The sequence below is a fragment of the Cladosporium halotolerans genome (assembly GCF_011745625.1).
Source record: "Cladosporium halotolerans strain TM138-S3 chromosome Unknown Sca31, whole genome shotgun sequence".
NCBI classification, from domain to species: domain Eukaryota; kingdom Fungi; phylum Ascomycota; class Dothideomycetes; order Cladosporiales; family Cladosporiaceae; genus Cladosporium; species Cladosporium halotolerans.
The window spans coordinates 224,192-246,904 of NW_027191482.1; the positions used below are offsets into that span (position 1 = coordinate 224,192).

Genomic DNA, 22,713 nt, shown 5'->3' on the forward strand with positions numbered 1-22,713 from the left:
CTGGCAAAACCTCGGCAAACGCGGTGTCACATGCTCACTTTAGCAATCAGGTCCAGGTGGACCCTTGTGCAGCCCTACAATCGGCGCTTGACATCAGAACTCAAGACATACCTTAGAGCTACCCTACGATCAGTACAAATCGGCCTTATGTTTGTGAAAACCACACGTAGTCGGCTCGCACATATGTAGCCACTCACCTACGCTTCTACGCGCGGTCACTCGCTTCTACATCAAGCGAAGTTCATCCTCCTTCAACATGTCGCAACTGATCTGCCAGAAATGCAGGACGCCCCTGCGAATCGATGGCACACTGGAAGACCTGAACCCAGCATCGTTCAAAATCCTCGCTGATGCAGCGCCCACTCTCCAGCCAAAGAGCCAGGAGGCTCCACGTTCAGCGGCGGCCAAAGAGCGGCGGCAACAGTACGGCGAGGCCTCCCAACACGCCGGCGCCCCCATCCATAAGCGCCGATTGTCTTCAGGTCAAAAAGCACAAGAAAGGATGAGGCCTGACATGAGCTATGTCATGCTCACCGAGTCCCAAATCGCTCCTGAAAGGCAAGATCAAGCTACATCGCCGACCAAAGCAAAGCTCGCGCCACCAGCCGCTAGTAAAGCAACGAATAGCTCTGACGGCAAGAAAACCATCAACTCTGCCGACCTGGAACAGACGATGAAACTCTTCGAAATCCTCTCAGCACGTTCTGACATAGATCATCCCATCTGCATAGAATGCACCGAATTACTACTCGAAGGGCTCCAAAAGCGACAGGCAGCGGTCACACGGGAACGGGACGCCTACGTGCAATTTCTGAAGCAGGCGCAGGAAGATGTGCCGACTGATGAGGAGAAGGCCAAGACGAAGAAAGACCTAGAAGAAGCTCAGCGACGTGAGAAGCAAGCGCTTGATGAACTCGAGGCACTCGAGGCAGAGAAAGCGCGCATGGAAGATGAGATTGCAGCCCTAGATGCGGAAGCTGAAGACCTCGATGAGGAGGAAGAGAAATTTTGGCGCGAACGAAACGCCTTCACTGCAGAACTGACCGCCTTTCAAGAAGAGCGTGATAGCTTGCAAAACCAGTTGGCACACGACACCAAGCTACTCGAGTCGCTACAGCGCACGAACGTCTATAATGACACCTTCTGCATCGGTCATGACGGCTTCTTCGGTACGATCAATGGGCTTCGTCTTGGTCGACTGCCGGATCACCCTGTCGACTGGGCTGAGATCAACGCTGCGTGGGGTCAAGTGCTGCTTTTGACTGCAATTGTTGCTGACAAGGAAAAATGCAATCTGCGTGGATGGAAGCTGCACCCAATGGGTTCTACGTCCAAGATTGAGAAGATCGAAGGGTCCGACCAATCTACCAATGGCAATAAGTCTAAGGGTGCGATGTACGAGCTTTACTCGTCCGGCGACGTTCCACTTAGCTTCGGCTTCCTCCACCGCAGCTTCGACAGCGGAATGGTTGCATTTCTGGACTGTCTACGCCAACTTGGAGAGCATGTCGAGCGGATGTCCTCTCGAGCTCCCGGCGGCGCGAGCTTGGCCATGCCGTATGCCATTGCCAAAGACAGAATCGGCGATGTGAGCATAAAGCTCGGCAATTTTGGTCAAGAAGAGCAGTGGACAAAAGCTTGCAAGTACACGTTGACATGCTGCAAATTCCTGCTCGCACACGCCAGCCATGTGGCGGACGAGAGTCCGGACCCGAAAGGAACACGCTGAAGTAGATTCTACGGCTTCGCTTCATGAAGAGGACGGCCCCTCTCGTAGAGCAGTTTGTTGAGCCTATCGCTCTCAGAATTCAACGCACCGGGTGGCATGCGTAGTTGAGGGCCACCGATAGGGCCGATCTCCAAGCACTCCCCGCTCATGTCACCGCGATCGATGAACTGCATGAACGCATCGACTATTCCCTCCATCGGAGTCAAGAGTTTCATTTCCTCCAGATGATCATAGAACACACCGGTGCTGATGTTGGTCCTCGCGACGTGTGGACAAACGGCATTGAGCGTAATCTGCTCGTCAGGCAGATATTTGCCATACGAACGAACAAAGCCGACAGCGCCACTGCAAATGGGTCAGTGAATAGTCTCGACATAGGAAATGGTCTCCGTCGTACTGCTTTGCTGCTGTGTAGACCGGTAGCGCTACGAAGATGGTCAGTATTTTGGAATCTTGGATCGATGCGAGTACTGACTCGGGACGCAGTAAAACCCGCACACGGACGCAGTCCCGATAACTATCAATGAATTTAGCCCTAGCAGTTTGATCAAATCGAGAGCTAGCTTACTCCTTCCCCTCAGACCCTCATGGTCGACATCCTGTCTGCGCATCTGCTGGATGGCCAACGCAGACGTATATAGGAAGCCGTTCAAGTCAACGTCCAGTATCTGCAAGTTTGGTTTCGCAAACCCTTGACCTGTGCCACCATCGTTAGGCACGAAGACCTTCTCGCCAACGCCAGCGTTGACAATGACAACGTCGATCCTGTTGAAAGTCTCCACCGCTTTTGAGAAGGCGGCCACCTGCGAGTCCCACGACGAGACGTCTACTTCCAAAGCCAGATGCTTCTGGCTTGCAGTTGCAGTTGCATTGAGCTGTTTGGCCGATTCTTGTGCAGCTTTGAGGTTGATATCGGCAATGGCAATTCGCATCCCGCGGTTGTGCAGCGCATGGGCGACTGCAAGGCCGATTCCAGAGGCTCCGCCTGTTATGTACGCGGTTCGGGACGTCATTGCTGCTAGTATCGATAGTTGTAATTCAATAATGTGGTACAATTAAACTGCCCTCATTTCATTTTATCGCAGCGGCGCATATATACATGTTGCTGTTTGCTCTTGTGACCTGGCCATCAAAGAGGGGAAGCCGTCAACCCCGCAGGAGCCGAAGGCTTTCAGACCTCACATCCGAGCACCAACACAGCAGCCTTTCCCAGATTGATTCTTCATCTGCGACCTCTCATAGCCATTAGGCTCATACCACAGGTCCCCGTGCAACGGCAACGACACCGACCATCGAGAGCGTGACGTCGCTGAGGGCTTCTTGAAATACCAACCCTTACGGTCGTTTGCTCATACCGGCGACTCCCATGCAACCCCAATGACATCGACCAGTGAGAGCAAGGTGAGTCGATTTGCTGCGCCATGTGGCGGCATCTCTCACGGTGGCTGTGACCGTGTTGGAACACCCTCTTTACTACCGGAACGACATCGACCGTTGAGAGCGTGATCCTTATGCGAGTGATTTGAAGTCTTTCATTTTATACACTGGGCGAGGGCCATCTCACGAAAAGGTATCTCTCAAGCCCGTTTTTCCGGCGTCTAATCATGCCGTCTATTCCACAGCTGTTTCCCATAACCCCAAGCGCCATAGCTATGCAAATGTTAATCAATAAGACCCCGAAGTCAGCCAAGTAACAGTCCCATCTACCGTCCCTCCTCCAGGGCATCGAGGTGCCTCTTGAACCTCTCAGCCTTCGCCTTGAGCAGCTTCACAGAGTCCAGGAATAAGTCGTCGCTCTTGAACTGGCCAGTGCTCTCTACTGAGAAGATGAAGTGATCCCTGTAGCGGCCGAGCTTGACCTTGTTCTTGAACTCCTCATGGCGCAGGCACTCTCTGCTCACTGTGTCCTTCATGGTATCCTTTACCACGGCCTTGGTTTGTCCTGTCGTGGGGTCTTCTTCGAGCTCAATGACACCGCGAGGGAAGCAGCGGCGGAACTTCTTCGCGTCGTTTCCAAGGATAGGCTCCTTGATCTCGATGCTAGGAAGCAAGCGGTAGGATGCGGTAGCTACAGGGGAGAACTTCGCGTGATCGGCTCCGATTCCCTTCACGCAGTGACAGCGGATATCGATCTTTTGGCCGGGCCTGAGCTTTGCGATCAGGATGTCGGGGTTTGTGGGACGGATGCGATTTTCACCAGAGAAGAACTGTTCCTGCTGACCCTGCGGCTCGAACACCAAGTCTCGGGCGTAGACATTGGAGTTTACATAGCGCTCTTCGGGGTCATTCGATCCGGCTTTGGCAAGCGCTTTGCCGTCGCGGCCATCCAGTTCCTGAGTTGCCCAGCGGCATTCGACCTGCAAGCTCATGACAACGGTGTTGTAGTCGCTCGGGACGCTCTCGCTCTCGTCGTAGCCTTCCTCTTCCCAAGCCGCCTGAGCAGCATAATCGTCCGCGGGCGGAGGCTTGCGGAACCAGCGCATCCAACGCAGACCTTCCTCTCCACCAGTCAAGGGAACAAGACCCATTCTATGCGCGAAAACTTCGTCTTGAATGAGGGAGGTGTTCGAGAAAATGAAGACGTCCTCGATCGCAAGGGTGGGAACCTCTGCGATCAGTACCCGGCGGAAAGCGTTCGCGATGCTGGCATCGACGCCGACGAGGGAAAAGGCCGCATTGTAGGACTGGTTGGCGTGGAAGTTTACTTTGAGGTTCTCGCTGAAGCGCTCGAGGTTCCATGAATCATCCTGAGCAGGCCCGTAGTGTCCGGGGATGTCGTTCGCCGCGGTGTGAGAAACGGTCTCTGCGTTGATTCCGATAATGCGGCGCTGTTCAAGCTGCTCCGCCGTGAGCGGCGCCCAGCTCCTGTCTGCCTTAGGCGGCATTGTGTGTGTCCGATGTGGTATGCGTTCCTGCAATGCTTCCTCCAGCCGCCGTCCCGCTCGTTGTGCTCCTGGTGTCGTTGTCGTAGGAGTCTCAATTGGAGCTGTCCAGTCGCAAATGCTCGCGCATCCAAAACTTTCGCTGCCGCCGTCGCAAAATCCTGGGGAAGCCGATTCTGCCGCGTCGGCGGTGAGCGCTGGCCCTGGCCAATCAGACGCCCCACGAATCGCCTGAATCGAGCCGTCATCAAACTTGAGCTTCACGACTTCATCGGTGCCACTGTGCGGCGAAACACACCTCCTCCGCCTCGACCACCACCACCTCTCCACTCCTCCCTCTGCTACATCCTCCGCGCCACCGCTGCGTGGATTGAGCATACAGCAGCCATGGCCGCACCCTTTGCTCGCCTGGCCGCCAATGGGGCCAAGCGCGCGTGTCTTCGCCCTCAGTCCCGCCTTGCCACCCCTCTGAGCCAGTACCGCGCCCTCTCTTCGACACCCGCCAGACGCTTCGCCGAGCCCGTCGAGAACCCCAATGCCACTCGCCTCATCCCCGTGGACCCCAACTTCGGCTCGCCCGTGGACCCGAATTCCATGTCCTTCAACTCCCCGGACGACAAGGCCGGCACTCCGGAAGAGCGCAAGATCAGACATTACACAGTGAACTTCGGTCCTCAGCACCCCGCCGCGCACGGTGTGTTGCGCCTGATTCTGGAGTTGAACGGAGAGGAGATTGTGCGCGCCGACCCCCACGTCGGTCTGCTGCACCGCGGTACCGAGAAGTTGATCGAGTACAAGACATACCTCCAGGCGCTGCCTTACTTCGACCGTCTGGACTATGTTTCCATGATGACCAACGAGCAGTGTTTCTCCCTGGCTGTTGAGAAGCTGCTGAACATCGAGGTTCCCGAGCGCGCGAAGTGGATCCGTACCCTGTTCGGCGAGATCACCCGCATCCTGAACCACCTTATGTCCGTCCTTTCGCACGCCATGGATGTTGGCGCCCTGACACCTTTCCTTTGGGGTTTCGAGGAGCGTGAGAAGCTTATGGTATGTCTATTGGTTTCATGCGAAAGTGGCGAATGAAAGAGGGACTAACATTAGATCAGGAATTCTACGAGCGCGTTTCTGGTGCCCGTCTCCATGCCGCCTACGTTCGCCCCGGTGGTGTTTCCCAGGACCTTCCCATCGGCATTCTTGACGACATCTACCAGTGGGCCACCCAGTTCGGTGACCGCATCGACGAGACTGAGGAGCTCCTGACCGACAACCGTATCTGGATTGGCCGCACCAAGGGCGTTGGTGTCGTCAGCGCCGCCGACGCTCTCAACTACTCTTTCTCCGGTGTCATGCTCCGCGGCTCTGGTGTGCCTTGGGACATCCGCAAGTCGCAGCCTTACGACGCCTATGACCAGGTCGAGTTCGACGTCCCCGTCGGCATCAACGGTGACTGCTACGACCGCTACCTCTGCCGTATGGAGGAATTCCGCCAGTCCCTCCGCATCATCCACCAGTGCCTCAACAAGATCACCCCCGGCCCCATCAAGGTCGAGGACTACAAGATCGCCCCGCCCCCTCGCGCCGCCATGAAGGAGAACATGGAGGCCCTCATCCACCACTTCCTGCTCTACTCCAAGGGCTACACCGTGCCCCCTGGAGAGACATACAGCGCCATCGAGGCCCCTAAGGGTGAGATGGGTGTCTTCGTCGTCTCCGACGGCTCCGAGAGGCCCTACCGTTGCAAGATCCGCGCCCCCGGCTTCGCCCACTTGGGCTGCTTCGACCAGGTGTCCCGCGGTCACCTTCTTGCAGATGCCGTTGCCATCATCGGCACTATGGATCTGGTTTTCGGAGAGGTGGACCGGTAGTGCGGCAACGACGACGTTGTTTGAGTGATGGAGGAGGAAGGGGAGTGAAAGGGTAAGGTTATGTCATCATACAGCTGTACATATGGCCCCTTACAGCCGAAAATCCCCCATACAGGCGTTTTGTTTCCGGCGCGGGGTCGAGGGGCTTTTGATAGCATCGATTCTGTAGAGCTGTATCGCTATGTTTCATTGAGTTCATCTAATAGAACGTTGTCGAATGGTCGGGTGGTGGTGATGATGAGGGAGCCAAATTTTGACGCGTTGGGCGCGAACGAATGACTCGTTGACGAACAAGATCTCAGAAATCGGGCAGTCTACAGAAATACGTCAAAGGGATGACACTATTCGATGCATCAAGAGCAATGCTGATCTCAATGGTAGCAAGAAGCAATTCGACGTTATGCTAGATGGTATGAGCGGAACCGTCGATGAGACCCTACAGTTTGGTACTCCCAACAACGGCCCCTTTCTCATTGGCAGCAGCAGGTGGATTTGCTACACGACTGATGGTACTTGCACAAGTGCCGGCGAGATGGCACTGTTGAGTGACTTGGAGGCCATGCCTGGCTTGTGAACTCTTCCTGAGCGCCGAGCGTTGATTGGCTCGGCTGCATCCGGCGCTAGCTCCGGGCTGCATTTCAGTCACTTACACGTTGAGCTGTCCTCTCCATGAAAACCATTATGCGCGGAGGTACCATCAGCTTTGAGCGATCGAGCAATCCTTGCGCCTCTGAGAGCCTGGAGAGCTGCAGTGCTCTGTGATTGGCGAGCTCGGCTGAACGCTGATTGGATCGGGAACGGCCGGCGCTAGCTACGGGCTGTTTTCTCAGTCACGTATACATTGGGAATGTTTGGAAGCTCTCCCTATATTGAACGCTCCAAATGCATATGCCATCAGCTTTGGAGCCATCTAGAGACTCTTGTGCCTCTGAGAAAGCTACAGCTATCGCCCATCCGAAAGTGTGTAGGCTTTTGAAGATTGCGACGCGTTCTCACAGAGTACATATACTACTCGGCGGGCAGAAAATCGGTCTCGATGGGTGATAGTACAAGGTACTACCCTGTGAGATCTTTTTCCTTCTGGGTAAAAGAGGTATCTCAGGTAGGGGATTGAGCTTACAAGAAATTCTAATAGATCTCAAGTACTCGGATGAGCAATAGAGTGCTTTGTGAACAAGGGGCCCGAGCGAGAATTTGATTGGCTTGGATACAACCGCCGCTAGCTGCGGGCTGCGAGATTCACTTACGCAGGTCATCGCTGGAAAATTCGTTCGAGGTGCTCTCCAGGGTCGACTACGGACGCGTAGAGCTCCCCTCAACTATGAATCTTGCCGTCAAGTCTCATGCGTGAGAGATGAAACTCTTGAAGCTCGATGTTGAGCATCGATTGGCTCGGACAAGCCCGGAGCTAGCTGCGGGCGCTGTCAGTGAATTGGACACGCCGTGGCACGTGATAAGTTTATTGTTCCATGTTCGGTCTATCACGTATCTGAAAGTTTGTAGACTTTCGATGATTACGACGTGTTATCGTGTGATTGATCTACAAGACTCTCCGCGTTAAATTCAGTCTCGATGGTCGATAGAAGAGGGTAGTACCATATAAGATCCCTTTCCGTCGGAGACCAGAGAATTTCGGAAACAACGACCTATACTAGGTACCTAGTGATACCTCATGGACCTCAATTGTCAAATAAGTGATGGGTCGTATTCCATGAGAATGCTGTTGCGGTGGATCTATTGATCTTTTCCTCAGCTGTTCATTTCTGATGCGATGCGGGTATAGCGATCAAGAGGTGACGAGTCTTTCCGCTTGCTACAAGCTATGGTTTCCCTCCTCTCTGGACGAAATATCTGTTCAACTCACGTTGGACATGCGAGAGATCCGGTATCTTACGACTTTGCATCTCAAGGGGTCTCATTTGATTTCAAACATGGGGCACGATGATACCTTACGGGCGTGTAGCACCTGAGACGGCAAGTTCCCATCGATCCGACGAGACTCGAGGGCTGAACTCCAACGCGAGCACCGTCGCGAGTCTGTTGCGATTCGCGATCGCACCGCGCCGCATCACACTCGCGGAGCAGTCATCGCGCGGAACGATCACAACCGTATCGGCCAAATCCTCATGACCATCACTATCGCTGAATTTCTTTCGATCGCACAACCCCGCCGTCGCTCGCCACCAGCAGGCAGCAGCCGCAGCCCTCAACTCCAACGTCGTGATGACACCCGCGCAACCTCTGATAGGCCTCTCGCTGCCACACACGTGAGCCTCATCGCGAGAGGGGGAGTGGAGACTATGGGAAGGAAAAAAATCATGTTTCTCACGCCGGTACAGGCAGCGACGCGCATCTGCTCTGCTGGCGTGCCCGACGCTTAGGACCGACGGCGCCATGTCGCTACTACTGTGTTGCAGCCCATACCGCTCTTTTCGCGAGGTCCGGTGGCCAGAATTGCTATGACTGTATACCTCGCCCCCATCACGGGACCAGCGCTCCGTGCGCTCTCATGTGATCTCAGCCCCGTCGCACGCAAGCAACAGCGCGGGCTGAGCAACTAGGTAAAATTCATCCGGGCAAAGCAAGACAAGACAAGGCAAGGCAAGGCCAGCCTGCCTGGAAGGCTCACAGACTCTTCCACGCCTCCCTTCCAGAGCCCAAGCCCGAAGCAGCGCGAGCCCCGAAAGAAGCCGCGCCCGGACGCTCGTTCATGCGCAGGCGAGAGACACAAAGCCCGCGTCGTGTGCACGCTTGCACAAAACGGAGAGCGGGACGGCCATCGGCGGCTGCGGTCCTGCGCGCCCCGGCGCGAGCGGCCAGTGGGATCTGGCGCTGCTGTCGCTACCTACCTGGCACTTACAGGCGTGGCGGCGGGCGCAGCGAATCTGGAGGCTGCGTTTGCCGGCCGGGGCCGTGGGCCGCCGGTCGGCCTTCGGATGGGGTCGGGCTGAGCTAGGCAGCGCAGGGCTAGGGTGGCTTGAGGGTTGTGTGTGAATCATTCGCGGCGGCGTTGGGGGTGGTGCGCAGGAGGTGGTGAGTGTTTGCGAAGGGTTCGCGGATGACTACATGCTTGTACTTTATGTATGTATGTATGTAGGCTGTGAGGTACTGACATGGTGTAAACGTATGTGGTTCTGCAAGGCTGTCTGCGGTTGTTGACATGTCTGGCTGGGCCAAATGCCGACGCCTGCGAGTGGCGGGCTGGAAGGATGGCTGAGTGGTGTAGGACGGGCGGAGGGCCAATTGGCGGCTGCACAACTTTCGGCGAAGCTGCAGACGGCGCTTGGCGGAAAGGGTCCTTAGCCTTCTGTTGTGCTGGCTCGGATGGGAGGGGGTAGTGGCGGTGGTGAAGAGGGGTTGGGGCAGTACGTCAAGGGTTTCCATCGTTGATGGGCAGGCAGCCTGTGCCGCTCGCGAGTGAAGAGGGCGGCGTCATGGCACAGGGCGTGGCGGGACTCGAGGATGGCAGGCAGGAGACGTGAAGAGGCATGAGTGACAACGGTGCGCCGGAGTCTAGTATAGCGTGGCGACCCAACTCAGAGTTTACTGCGCAAGAGTTTACTGCGCCTATAGAGCGGGCCTGGACGTGGCGGCGATGAAGGTACTCGTGGTAGCTGTGTGCGTGAAGGGCACCATGCTCGTGTCGGCAGCGTCCAGTAGTACACAGCGACAAGGCGCACACAGCGATGAGCGCACGATGGCGACACAGAGGCGGCGAGGCATCTGTGTGTATGGCGCGGGCGGCGGCAAAAGCAGTCGCTCGCCGTGTCATGGGGAGGATGGCGTGGACGGGCGCGGTAGCGCAGTGGCGTGGCATGTCGCCACCGCGCAGGCAGTCATCGTCCGTGCGAGCTCCAGCGGTGTTAGTCACGCCGCTGCCGGGCTGGGGAGGGTGAAAGCGCAGCCCTCCGCTTACCCTCCAGCCTCGCCCGCCGTCGCCAGTCCAGCGTCACCCAGTCCGAAGCTCTTCGACTCGACGCCCGCCAAACACACATGAACAACTCCTCCCTCGCGCGTCCCTGCGCCCTCTAGACACCACCACCACCGTCCACCCACCCGCGCACCGCCAACGCCGCCACTGCTCCGCCTGACGAGCGCGCGCCTATCCGCGGACCCCAGGCAGTTTGCCGCCGCAGCCTTCTGCCTGGCTCTTTGACCCCCGAGGGCCCCAGTCATCACTCGCCACTCGACTCATCCGCGCCGACAACGCCTCTTTGTTCGTCATACGCCCGGCGCGACTTCATTGCCTACGCCAGCACCACCCTCTCCACTCCTTCTCTTCGTTTCTTATAATTACGACCCCTCCGCTCCTCCCCGCCAGCTGCGAGGACCCACCCGACCTGTGTTCTGGTGAGCATCGCTGGATCGTCGCCTAATACCAGCCCTGTCACTCCTTTCGACGGCACGAACGCATCTCCTACTTGCTTCCCTTTAATACCCCTCCATCTCCGATTGACGACTCGCGAACGGCTCCAGCTCTCCACTCACCGCCCTCGGATCGACTCGATCAACGACCACCCTCTCTATTGCGCACCTACACGTCGAGACATGATCCCTGCCTTTATTCCCAAACTTCCAGTCAGCCGTCTCAACATGTTCAAGTCTTCCGCCCTCGCCGTCGAAGGCGCCATGTGGTAAATCTGCTCCGCTTTTCGATCACAGCTTCTCGAGGAACAACCTTCTCGATCGGGCTGTACTGAAAACAAATACACTATACGAAAGCAAGAGTTATCACATACTTGAAACATTTGAGAGCGTGCTCGACTGGAAGGATCGAAGAGAATTGAACCGTCGACCATCGGCATTGTTTGAGTTTCTTCGAAACACCGTCACCGCAAGCTTCAGAGCACTGCATATTCCTTGAGCTTGTATTGCCTGCCGACATATTTGCTTATGTTTGACGGGTTTTCGCAAGCTTAAACGTCTTTCAGCATTGGAAGGCGTCTCGGAGTAATCGGTCAACTCGAACGGACATTATCTATTGGACAACTCTACCCGCACACAAAGACCCAGCATGAGCTTGCCTAAGGTCGATCAGGTTGCCGAAGGTCCCAACCTTTTGGACTCCCAAAGGATTGGACCGTACGAGCATTCGATCGCATCTTCTGCTTCGTCTTCACAAACATCAATCTTCTCTGACGCCGCCTCAGCTCAGAGCTCCACCGCAAGCTCCGTCTCCGACGACTTCAGGAGCAGTCAGGAAGATGCACGAGAGCGCTACTGTGCTGCGGCACAGCTGCAGCAAAAACAAGCACTCGAGTCACAGTTGTCACACGCACGTCAGCAGCAGCTCTCGTATGCTGACGTGACTTCGGTGCCGCCGCTTCAGCGACAGCATCCGAGGCGATCTTCCCTGGCTAGACACCAGAGGCCTCCGCCTCTTGTGCGTCAGGCCGATCGCAAGATCAACTTTGTTGACAACCTCGTTGGTAAGCAGGTTTCCATTTACCGCATTTGACCAAGATCCTAAGCTAAGACTTTCCTTTTCCTAAAGACTCTGCAACCCAAATGGTTGAGGTCATTTGGCCGCTGTCCATGGTGCCTAGTAGTGCCATTGAGGGCAGCAGTGGGCGCAGCGTATTGCCGCTGCGCACTTACATTGAAGAGACGCTTAGGCGGTCTCGGACTAGCTACTCGACACTGCAAGTCGCACTTTACTACTTGATCCTGATTAAGCATTGGGTGCCCAACCGTGACTTCACCATGGAACAGACAGGTGATTGTTCCGCAAACCGCGCACTCATGTGCGGCCGCAGGATGTTCCTCGCGGCCCTCATTTTGGCCTCGAAGTATCTGCAGGATCGCAACTACTCCGCAAAAGCTTGGAGTAAGATGTCCGGTCTTCCAGTCAAAGAGATCAACGCCAACGAACGCACGTTCTTGGCCAAGATCGACTGGAAGCTTCACGTCGCCAAGCCCTTATTCGACTGCTGGACTGACATTGTCATCAAGTATCAGACTATGCCGCCGCCGGCTCCTGGTGCTCAGGGCATTGCCGTTGAGGAGATGTGCTGGAAAAAGCTTGTGCCTATGCTCACTCCCGAGCTTGACAACGTGCCTCTTCCTGAGCGCATGGCAAAGTCAGTCATCGAGACTGCTGCTCGTGCAGAAATGCCGATGTCCTCTCTTACGCAGCCATCCCGGGGCGTGTCGCCGGTCAGCGCTATGAACGTGGAGAGCAATTCGCAGGAGACCACTCCCACTCCTGCGACAATCTTTCCGCCGCGATTCCTGGAGCCGCGACCCAACATTGCGCCACCTACGCCGGCGCTGGCTCGCATGGGTCCTCTGCCTACACCGCAGTTGACACCATCCGTCACATCCATGCCTTCAGGCACTCCTGCTGTGAGTGCTTGCGGCACTCGCCGTCCTTCCATGTGCTCTGCCATGGCTATGGCTCAACGCGCCGGTTTCAACCGGTGCGTCAGCGACGAGTTTGCTGGCAACAGCCTTGAGAGATATCACTCTCGCAGGCCTTCTGCCAGCAGCACGCTGTCATCTCGCTCCAGCCCCGAGTCAATGATCAGCGACCAGACTCGCTCCTCTCGTGCCTCGTCCATTTCGTCTGTCACGACAGTGTCGTCTGCCGCTTCGTGCGTGGCGCCGCCCCGGGCCAACTTGGCTCGCTTGGCGACCACACGAAGCGCGCGCATGCCACTGTCCAGCGCAGACGTCATGGAGGAGGACGACAAGGAAGCAAAAGGCAATGCGAACCAATCCATCGTCATCAGCGAAGACGAGGAAGTCGCCGACCTCAGCCCGCCCGACTTCTCCATCAGCCAGCGCAAGATGCACGCCCCCCACCGCCACTCCAAACACCACAGCCAGCACCACCACCACCACCACCAGCAGCAACAACCCACCTCCGCGCCCGCCGCGGCAGAGAAGAGCCGCAAGCGCCACCGCGCCACCCGCGGCACGCGCCGCAACGAGCTCTACGACGAAGTCCGCTTCCAGCTGCAGGAGGAGCAGGACGACGAGGACGTGCAGATGCTCGACCTCGTCTCCAACGACAGCGACGAGGACATGCGGTCGCCCAGCCCTGCCGCGGCGCAGGCGGCCGCCATGCTCCGCCGCGACCTCTACCAGTGCAAGGAGCCGCAGCCGCTGCGCCTGCCCGTCCAGAAGAATGAGGGCAAGAAGCGTACGTGCTGCGACTCCTCCGCTAGGCTGGGGTTTGCGGGCCCGCAGCCGCTGTGGTCGCGCGCGTGAGGTACAATAACCACAACAGACCAGAGGAAGCATAATGAATGGTCTGAAGCAAATCAAACGGAGGGGAGGGGAGGGCAATATCATACACCGCCCTCCCTCCCCTCGCCGAGCCGCCCGGGGCGCGCTATCCGAAAGTGTACGTGTTCATGTGACGACGTCGCATCTGGGAAATTCGGGGTAATACGGCGTTCTTTTTTTTTTCTCATCTGTATTCTTTCACAACGGAGTTCACAAGGCGCAAGCACGGCGTTCCCAGGAGGAAGCGAAGGAAAAAAGAGAAAAAGCAAGCAGCTCAACTTTTCTTCTTGACCGACTATCTATCTTCTACTAGCTTATGGGGGCTTTCTTAGTGGTTTGGGAGGGGGATGGGTTCATTCATCTACCTGAAATGAACTTTGCTTTTTTGACTTTCAACTTTGTGTCTCTCGCCTGTCGTTACGTGTGTTTTTTCTTCATTGTGACTACGGACTCTCTTCTTTTTTTTTTTAGCTGACCTGAATGCACCTCAGCGGCGCCCGAGTTGAGTTGAAGTGAAGATGTCAGTGAGAGCTACACGGTCAGCACGGGGCCATGTGAAGAAGCCAGTCTGCTCTAGGCCGCTCACGATGGACATAGATATTTGCAGGCCACACAGCTCTCGAGTCAAATATGGGTTTCGGCCTCGAAATCTTTTCTCTTGTGCTCATACCAGCAGCTCTTGAGATAGCGAGCGTGGAGATGGTGGTGAGAGCTGCGTGAAGTGATATCACGTGATTTTCGGGAGGTCTGGCGCGTCACGTTCGATCGATCGACCATTCTTGATGAAAGAGAGGTCCTAGCTATGAACGGCGATCGCGGATGGGAATTTCACATAAGACAGGTAACTGAACAAGGTAAGATTGTGTCAAGTTCGTTGCTTCGCTGCTAAAGGAACGTTGTAGGTAGGGTATCTTAGAAATGAGTAAATAATGAAATCCGACCGACCGCGCTCTTCCAATCGGCTGCAAATTACCCTTTACACCATCCATCCACCCTCTTCTGAGCCTTTTGTAAATGAAACGGGCATATACAAACGAAACCCTCTCGCGATCTCCGCGCCCTCCACCCCACATCACAATGCATAATTCTCCGCGTGCAAAAACACCTCCTCCCTGCCAGACTCCTTGCTCCAAACCTCCCTCTGCAAGTTCCGCACCGCGCGCGCAACATCCGTCCTCATGCCCGGCGGCCCGCAGACGAACACCGCCGCGCGCGGGCCCGTCCACTCGCGGCTGAGCTCGCGCAGCATGAAGGGTATGTCCGGGCGGCCCCATTCGGTGCTCCAGCCGGAGGTGGCGGGCTTGCGCAGCGTCGCGGGCATGAAAGCGAAGCGCATGAGGTTCTTCTGGAACTCTGTGGGGGTGGATGGGAAGCCGAAGTCGGGGTTTTGGGGGTCGCCGGGCTCCGTGTAGGTTGTGGCGGCGGCGGCGGCAGGGGATGAGACGCCGTTGAGCGCGTTGAGGGCGGTGTTTTGGGCGGTGGAGATGTCGAGGCTGAGGGCTTGGGAGCGGCGCTTTTCGTGTAGGGTTGGGTGGGGTGGGAGGTGGGGGGTTTCAGTTGACGGGAGGCTGGAGGGTGTTGGGGAGTGGTCGCGGGAGGAGTTGCGGTTGGGGGAGGGCGAAAGGTGTGCTCGTGAAGATTTGAGGTGGGCTTCGGGGAGTGGTCGGAGGCGGTCTTCTTTCTCTACTCTAAGCTCCTTCTCTCGTTCGGGGTCGCCTGCGGCTTCGTCTCGGATGAGAGCGGAGTGTCGGTTTGACGAGGCGAACGAGTAGCGGTTGCTAGCGATGTTTTGGAACATGTCGTTGACCTTGTCGTGGAAGACCATGCTGACTGGTCTGGTGGGCGTTTGAGCGCTGACGATCTTCCCAGTCATGGATTGTCTCTTTGCCGTGGTGATGTAAAATTGGCAGTGGACTGTGTCGGGCGGCGCATACTCTCTACAGATGCGGAGCTCTTCTTTGAACCACTCCATAGTGTCAGGTCGCTTCAATGCCCAGATGACGTGGACAGTCTTTGTGACTGCCTTCGAGTCTCGCATGCGCTTGATAAGATCCAGAAGCTGTGAGACCAAAGCGGTAATTCCGCTACCTCCTGCAATAAGGACCACATGGTCGAAAGAGTCCATGCTCCGTCGCATGCCACCGTACGGACCATCTATAAAGGCACGGTATGTGTGCCAAGGACCATGATCGAGTGCATTCTCCAAGACTTTCTTCGTGAAACCCCCGAAGGGCCTGAACACCAGAACCATATCCCTATACTCTTCACCGTAGCCGGAGGGAAAATCGTCACTGCAGAGTGAAGCAATCGTGAAGGGATGGTTCTCAAAGATCGAAACACCAGGCATGCGGAGATAGACGTACTGTCCCGGCTTCCACTTCATTTGCGTTGGAATCGTCACTTTGACAGCGTCCTCAGGCAGTACAGTAACGGCTGCTTCTTCACCCACCAGGAAGGACATGCGCCAGGGATTCGTCCAGTTCAGGTATAGTAAGCGTACCACGTAAGAAGATAACCATATGGCGACAGTGGACCACAGGTAAGCCCAAGAGGTGAGATAGTTGCTGCAATGCCAAAATAGCATTCCCAGAAATATGATCGAGATCGGAACGTGCGCAATAACAAAGATCTCGTAAAACCGACGTCGGATAGGAGGAAGTGAGTGAATGCAAAGAACGATCAAAGGAACGAGTGCAGCAATGCCTACAGATATCAGTCAACACATTCGTTTGTGCCAAGCGCTTCACACTTACCAGTTCCATAAATGACCCTACCGGTGCCCACGAAGTATGACTGGAAAACGTCTAAGCCTCCATGTTCCCAGACGGGCTGAACATAAAAGGGCACCGTGTGGATCAAGCTCAACAACAAGCAAAGATATGCAAGCCATCGATGGAGGACATTGAGCCGCTCGTGTCCGATACCGGTTAACATTGCGATGAAGTTCGCTTTCATGCTCAAAGCAACGATCAAGGGCATCATTGCGACTGCGATCATTCCGGAGCGGATCGCAAGAGGCGGAGAGCCGAAACGGATGCTTTGCCAGTATAGTGGTTGTGGTACGAAGCAGTATAGTATCGTGAAAGAAAGGGCAGCTGCAATGATAAAAAGGATGCCCAGTGGAGGCAGAACGATCGGTCGCCAACCCTTCCTCAATCGAATACTGGGCAATGGGTAGTATGTCACAAAGCGACAGAAGGCGATCGCGCTGTTCACTGTGTGACTCGAAGAAGCTGACGATTGCGCCTGAGGCGGTTCTGGAAGCGCACCATGTCGCGGGAAGAACTTTGTCGTAGACTTGTCCGTGCTGAGCGCAGACATCTCATAGTCGGTGTCCGGTGAAGCAGTGCTGGCGTCATTCAACATCTCTTCCTTGTGAAGCGCTGTCCTGATCTTGTCCGTCCACAAATGGTATAATCGAAACAGTATCGTTATCACCAGTAGTATGGCGCAGAAGTATATCCATCCCAAGGCGTATTTCCCAGAGTCCGTCCATGGATCCACAGTATTGGCTTCGATCAACCCAGGGTCACTGCTTTCGTTGTATGGTATGTCGATTCGTCTCTCGATGGTTGGGATCATATCGTTCGTATCGCGCTTCTCGATAGTAGCGACGCCCTCGAGTGACTCCAAAGCCACACCGGCGCGATTCGCCAACAAGTCAGCGAGCGCTGGCATGTTCCAAGCGACCACCTCCTCGCTGCGGCTTTGAATATGTGTATCCCAACTGTTGCTTCGGATCTCTGGCCGCCTAAAGGCGACCGATCGGCGACGGGGTCTCTTGAAACACCTGCGGCTTTGCGGTTTCACAGATCATACGTTTGGCGCTTTCTGTGATCGAGTCGGTTTACCGCGACAGATTTGTTTTGCTCGTGTTACAAGACGGCGCTTTTTTGTTCGTATGCTGATTGCAACGATCGTTGCGACGTGCATAAAGATGTTTCTTGGACTTTAGGGCATGTCGGCGCACGAAAATGGACGAGAAGCGAGTGTGAGACCGACGAGGCATATGAAGGGCCCTAAGAAGGTGCGGAGCAACCATCGGCTACATGCAAGGGCCCAAATGCATCTAGTCCCGGACCCTGTCACGAACCAAAGACCCACCTGTCGACATGTCTGCTTGGCTAGCTTGGAGATGCAGCCCGAGCAATATGTGCACATGGTCAAGGGCGCCACGAGACCAAACATTAGCCGGCATTGGCTCTACTGCGTGGGACCGCGGCTGCGAGACGCCGTGACAGGGTTTATCACCGAGTGGTCTAGGAGAAATGGGAGTACGGCAATATATCTCATTATACCGGGGATCACTAACATCAACCTCTACGAGGCCTCTCCCTAATCTGAATCGAATTTGAAGTGCTACCACTTCCTTCAGATTTACGGATGTGAGATTCACCAGAGAGAGAGCCATGCCACAGACTTCCGGATCAATGATGGAGCGAAGCCCAGGAAATGTCAGGGAGACAAGACTGTAGCCACATCTCGTGACAAGCGCCGGCGACTAGTCGCTTGAAGACCACCGAACCACTTCTCTGAGTCGTGAATGCCGAATGACAAGCGATTGCAACGTTGAGTAGCAGCGTCGACAGCACACATTCCGCTAGATGGCATCCGCACGAATCAGAGAGTTTGACGCGGTTGCGAAGTGAAGCCACGAGCGAGCCTGCGCGAACAAACGTGAGCCAATCAAGCAATCCTTGGCACAGCCGGCGCGAACAGCACTCTTCTCACTGGACGCCAACTTCTGCTTGTGCATCGAAACTGCAGCCATCACCAAGTCCATAGCAGATCACTGCAGCGACTCCGCTTCTCCACTGTTACTTAGCCGTTCTAATTCGTCGTGCACGACATGATTATGCGACCTCTCAACACTGGCCACCGCACACTCTGGCGGCTGGACCGCAATGCCGACTGCCCGAAGCACCTCGATAGTAGTTTGGCAAGCGACGAGTGATCTGTCACCAAGTAGCAGCGTGCTCCACACGATAGTCTATTCATGAATAAGTCAGGAAATGCGACAAAGTCCTGCAAATATCACTGGTCTGCCGTATTCGAATCATGGCTTGCACGCAGCGTGTCTTCACGTCTGGCGTAAAGACGGACGACACGCCGATGCAGGGCACAACTTTCGGCCGGGCCGGACCTCAGATGGCTTACTTAGACAGGCGGATGTGCAGACTTGGGTCGCGGAAATTGTCCTCGATTGGGTGCGCCAATCTCGACGATAGAGAGTTGACTCTCCGCGAGGGAACTTATTAGTTGGCAGACCACAAGTTACCAGATAAGCGGTGGCTGTTTTCCGACTGCAATCATGACTACAGTCTATCGAGTGGATGATTGTGGATCTTTCCAACGTTTAGGTGTCGTTGGAGGATCGATTTCACTGGAGCCGTCGTTCTCCGTCTTAGAAACTCGCTGCTCTTTCTCAATGTACGTATCCCCTTTTGCAAGCGGAAGCTGATGGTAGCAGCATCAAAGAACAAAAATTATGTATTCAACTTTCCAGGGTCCACGAAGCTACGTAACATCCGTCAAGTCACTGGTGCGTCTTGTTGAGATTTTGACAAGTTTCGTGAAATGACCATAAGTGTAGCTTGGTAGAGATGCTTTGTCGCAAGCTATTTTGAGCTGCAGCTTAATCATTACCCCTCCAAGCCAACTGGAAGCAAGATTTGCGATTACTTCGTGTTAGATACGATCTCAAGATTCAACTCCGAGCTCGCTACAAGCGCATCGCAAGCCTTTGGTTCTCCCGTTTCAAGAGGCTCAAAATGTACCTTGACATAGCAGGGATCAGCGCTGCCCACCACAACGTCTCCCTTAACCTAGTGGGACTTCTAGCTCTGGCGGATACAGATGCGGTCGCGCTGCGGACAGTCTTCACCGACTCGTCATCCTGGATCGACACGCTCATTCTTTGCCCGGGCTTGCACCGACAGCACAAGGCAGAAAGCCTGAGCAACGGCGAGTATCCAGCATGCGCTGCGATGACAACAGGCTATGTCTTCCGCGTCGAGAACCCAGCAACGGTACACTTCCTCCAAAGGATAGGCCGGACTGGTCAATTGACAACAGTATTTGTCTCAAAGCAAGACGACACGGCCTCCGCCTTGTCATACACGAGCGCCTTTCCTGCAGCCTTGTCCGTGACTACGATGGCCTATTTGGTTTCTCTGAGTGATTGGACAGCTCTATTGTATCTGTGCTTACTTGCTGTGGTCCGACTCATCAATACTGTTGTTATTAGACGTCGATCACGAATTGCATGGCACGGCTCAAGCGAACCTGGTCAGACCGGAGATCTCTTAGTGCTACTCAGCTACGATCGATGGGTCCGCATTCGAGGCTATACCAATGATTTGAAGACGGTGGCGTCTGGACGCTGGCTTCATGAGCCAGGATTTACAGACGAGTGCATGATGGGTTGTTCCACACTGCTGGCCTACGTCGCCCCGATTCTCGTCGCAAATGCGACACGAGATGGTCAATACGTCGTCGCTCTTTTGCTGGTTGCAAGCGCTATCATGCTCGGCATGATCAACCGATTCACTGATTTCTTGTCTATGAAGCGGAGAGTGTTGCGACTCGATGGAGAGCGCAAAGCGTACAAGAATCGCAGCGAGCTGGCGCGTGAGCTCATCTCGCAGAGTGGAAGAAATGACTGGGCTTATGCGATGGGACTCATCACGCCAGAGCCATTAAAAGCAGAATCGAATCTTCAAGGACCTGTCGTGATATAGAGCTACAAGGATATTTGCTTCGCGGATCTCTGCATTCGGGACGCACATGTATGCAAGATCAACAATCGGTCCTCTGCAAAATGTCAAGAAAGAAGGCATTCGCTGGGGAGACACATGCTATTAGCACGGCAGGGACGAATCGATCATCTTTCGACGTCGAGGGTTTCGGATACATGCTGCATGATACTTCCTCACTGCGACAGAATTACGCTGGATACTCCGCATCGGACAATATGAGCATGCTGGGCGCCTTACGGTCAAATGATTAGCAAGGAGTCTCAAAAAGGTAGGGTGCTCTTGCTGGGCCCGATCCATGACGCGTCTTCATGTCAAAATCAGAAGTACGGACAAGAGGAGCACTTGATGTCTCATAAAGGCTCTCCGTGGCAATTATGGTTGTTGCAGGTTAAAGGAAGTGATGGTGCGTCGATGAATGGGGAAATATGGACATCCATAGCAACTCTGTAGTCATGTGAAACATCACTACTCATAATGGAATATCTGTGTAGTGGTCAGTATAATGGAGAGCGGAGTAGTGATACCTAGTCCATTATTCTCGTGATAAGGGGACTGGTCGCACATGTTGCATGATTTACATGTTGACCAAAGAATCCCGTGCCCGCGTGAGGCCAAGACTACCCGGTGACTTCCATGTCAGTCGATATCGAACCGACAAAAGAAGATTTCAATGGTCTTGAAGTAGTTCTTAGCTTGATGTAGGATGCAAAAAGAAATTCGCAAAAGATAAACTCCCACGGAGAGGCTCGAACTCTCAACCTTGAGATCACGACAATCGTAAAAGTCTCACGCGCTAGCCAATTGTGCCACGCGGGATGGAGTGGTGTGACGACATCCACGGCTTGCAAAAATATAATATTTTTTCCAAATGCCACTTTGCCCGTCGCGAACCAACCACTACCTACAGCATTAATGATCTACGTGATTGATTAACCTGTCGAAGATCGACCACCATATCACCATGTGAAGATGACTGCAGGTCACGTCTCCATACTATGACACACATCACCCCTCGCCGCGTACTGCAAGTACAGCAATCGCCATCGCCAACGCAGTGGAGATTACTGAAGACAGATCGACCCGTCCGTCACGCAACGGCGCGGACGCGGACGCGGCAACGGCACTCGATCGTTGGCAGCAAACGCTCCCCAAAGCGCAGGCCTCGACGCGTGCGCGCGCGTCATGTCGTCAAAGTGAGGTGAGGTGGTCTGCCCGGCCGCCCGGGGCACGTGTCGCTCAGACGCGACATGATCAGGGCACCGCGTGCTCGTACACTACTACAGTAGTTCTCCAGGGGAACCTTTCACCCCAGTCGCGTTCGTGTCGACTGACAGCATCGTGACTTCACGAGCGTTGGTGGAAACCAGGTTACGAGGTCATGAAGGTGCATTCGACGCTCAGAGCGTCTCGAGGAAAGGGAGAGGGCCGAGGGCTGCCAGCGAGAGGCCATCGCGCGCTCACAGTGGTGCATTGTAAGCAACCCTCATTACCGATATCTGGGGATCTGCGAGTGACAGGCTTGACAGCCTTGGGCGGGCGGCTTGGAGATTAAATTAGATTGGAGCGCGTGCCGCAGCCAGCCTGAAAGAAAATAAAGGGAGTATTGTTTGGGCAAGGCGTCCGTCTGGGGGAAAGTATAGCCTAGTTCCAGCTGTGTCTTTGGGAAGCATAAAACCAAGGGCGATGCATATGTATGTAGCTTTACTATCGTTGATCCGACAAGATGGAGCTAGCGGAGTCCGGTCGAGTTATGCTCAAATCAGCCTCTTTGACGAACAAAATCCAGTCGATGCGCAGCTACCTATCCCGCTTTATCACCAGAGTCGGGCCTTGCCATCGAGAGATCACGTTCGCATGTGATTTTCTGCGTCCCAGGATTGTTGCATTTCCCACAAGTCCGCCGGCTTCCGAATCACGAACATCTCACCGCCCGTGCCGCATGTTATCTCGTGCATTCATCAACGGTCGCGCCTTATCGTGAACACAACATGCGCCATGACTAGCGCAGCAGCATTGTTCTTATCTATTGACCGCCTCACGACAGTAGTAGTACATGGCAGAGATCAATAGCAACAACAGCATGAACGGCACGAAAAGTGATCCTGCACGAGGATGGGAGTTTATTCATAGATCTTGGGAGGCGCCAGTGCGCCACACGCCGGCCTCGCTAGGCGTCTGCGGTGCGGCGTCGGTCCTCCTACGCTAATGCAAGGTCCGACTTGCGGTGCGAGGCGGTTCGCGAGGCA

At 55.1% G+C, this 22,713-nt stretch overlaps 7 protein-coding genes across 7 annotated transcripts; 4 read left to right on the forward strand and 3 right to left on the reverse strand.

Annotated features, from left to right (window-relative positions):
• Positions 1–256: 256 nt before the first annotated feature.
• On the forward strand, positions 257–1,729 carry WHR41_07183 (uncharacterized protein; the record flags this gene model as incomplete). The annotated part of the gene is made up of 1 exon (XM_069375788.1): positions 257–1,729. One exon carries the CDS (start codon positions 257–259, stop codon positions 1,727–1,729), a length of 1,473 nt encoding a protein of 490 aa, XP_069226920.1.
• WHR41_07184 (uncharacterized protein) lies at positions 1,625–2,784 on the reverse strand. The gene is made up of 4 exons (XM_069375789.1): positions 2,298–2,784; positions 2,205–2,246; positions 2,127–2,154; positions 1,625–2,074 (listed from the first exon to the last, which is right to left on the reverse strand). The coding sequence occupies exons 1-4, from the start codon at positions 2,740–2,742 to the stop codon at positions 1,738–1,740; spliced, it is 852 nt and encodes a 283-aa protein (XP_069226923.1). The 5' UTR covers positions 2,743–2,784; the 3' UTR covers positions 1,625–1,737.
• Positions 2,785–3,432: 648 nt separating this feature from the next.
• On the reverse strand, positions 3,433–4,614 carry WHR41_07185 (uncharacterized protein; the record flags this gene model as incomplete). Its single annotated transcript, XM_069375790.1, has 1 exon — positions 3,433–4,614. The coding sequence occupies one exon, from the start codon at positions 4,612–4,614 to the stop codon at positions 3,433–3,435; it is 1,182 nt and encodes a 393-aa protein (XP_069226924.1).
• Positions 4,615–4,884: 270 nt separating this feature from the next.
• Positions 4,885–6,687, forward strand: nuo-49 (NADH-ubiquinone oxidoreductase 49 kDa subunit, mitochondrial). The gene is made up of 2 exons (XM_069375791.1): positions 4,885–5,661; positions 5,721–6,687. Exons 1-2 carry the CDS (start codon positions 4,999–5,001, stop codon positions 6,477–6,479), a joined length of 1,422 nt encoding a protein of 473 aa, XP_069226884.1. The 5' UTR covers positions 4,885–4,998; the 3' UTR covers positions 6,480–6,687.
• Positions 6,688–11,493: 4,806 nt separating this feature from the next.
• WHR41_07187 (uncharacterized protein) lies at positions 11,494–13,691 on the forward strand (the record flags this gene model as incomplete). The annotated part of the gene is made up of 2 exons (XM_069375792.1): positions 11,494–11,908; positions 11,974–13,691. The coding sequence occupies 2 exons, from the start codon at positions 11,494–11,496 to the stop codon at positions 13,689–13,691; spliced, it is 2,133 nt and encodes a 710-aa protein (XP_069226885.1).
• A 1,090-nt stretch (positions 13,692–14,781) lies between these two features.
• WHR41_07188 (uncharacterized protein) lies at positions 14,782–17,387 on the reverse strand (the record flags this gene model as incomplete). Its single annotated transcript, XM_069375793.1, has 2 exons — positions 14,782–16,412; positions 16,463–17,387. 2 exons carry the CDS (start codon positions 17,385–17,387, stop codon positions 14,782–14,784), a joined length of 2,556 nt encoding a protein of 851 aa, XP_069226883.1.
• Positions 17,388–19,480: 2,093 nt separating this feature from the next.
• Positions 19,481–20,449, forward strand: WHR41_07189 (uncharacterized protein; the record flags this gene model as incomplete). Its single annotated transcript, XM_069375794.1, has 1 exon — positions 19,481–20,449. One exon carries the CDS (start codon positions 19,481–19,483, stop codon positions 20,447–20,449), a length of 969 nt encoding a protein of 322 aa, XP_069226886.1.
• Positions 20,450–22,713: the final 2,264 nt, after the last annotated feature.

Coding starts and splice junctions, on each gene's coding strand:
- WHR41_07184 (XM_069375789.1), bottom strand. CDS start 2,742: ATGACGTCCCGAACCGCGTACATAACAGGCGGAGCCTCTGGAATCGGC. Junction 2,247..2,297: donor TGAGGGTCTGAGGGGAAGGA/GTAAGCTAGCTC, acceptor ATTCATTGATAG/TTATCGGGACTGCGTCCGTG. Junction 2,155..2,204: donor CGGGTTTTACTGCGTCCCGA/GTCAGTACTCGC, acceptor CCATCTTCGTAG/CGCTACCGGTCTACACAGCA.
- nuo-49 (XM_069375791.1), top strand. CDS start 4,999: ATGGCCGCACCCTTTGCTCGCCTGGCCGCCAATGGGGCCAAGCGCGCG. Junction 5,662..5,720: donor AGGAGCGTGAGAAGCTTATG/GTATGTCTATTG, acceptor ACATTAGATCAG/GAATTCTACGAGCGCGTTTC.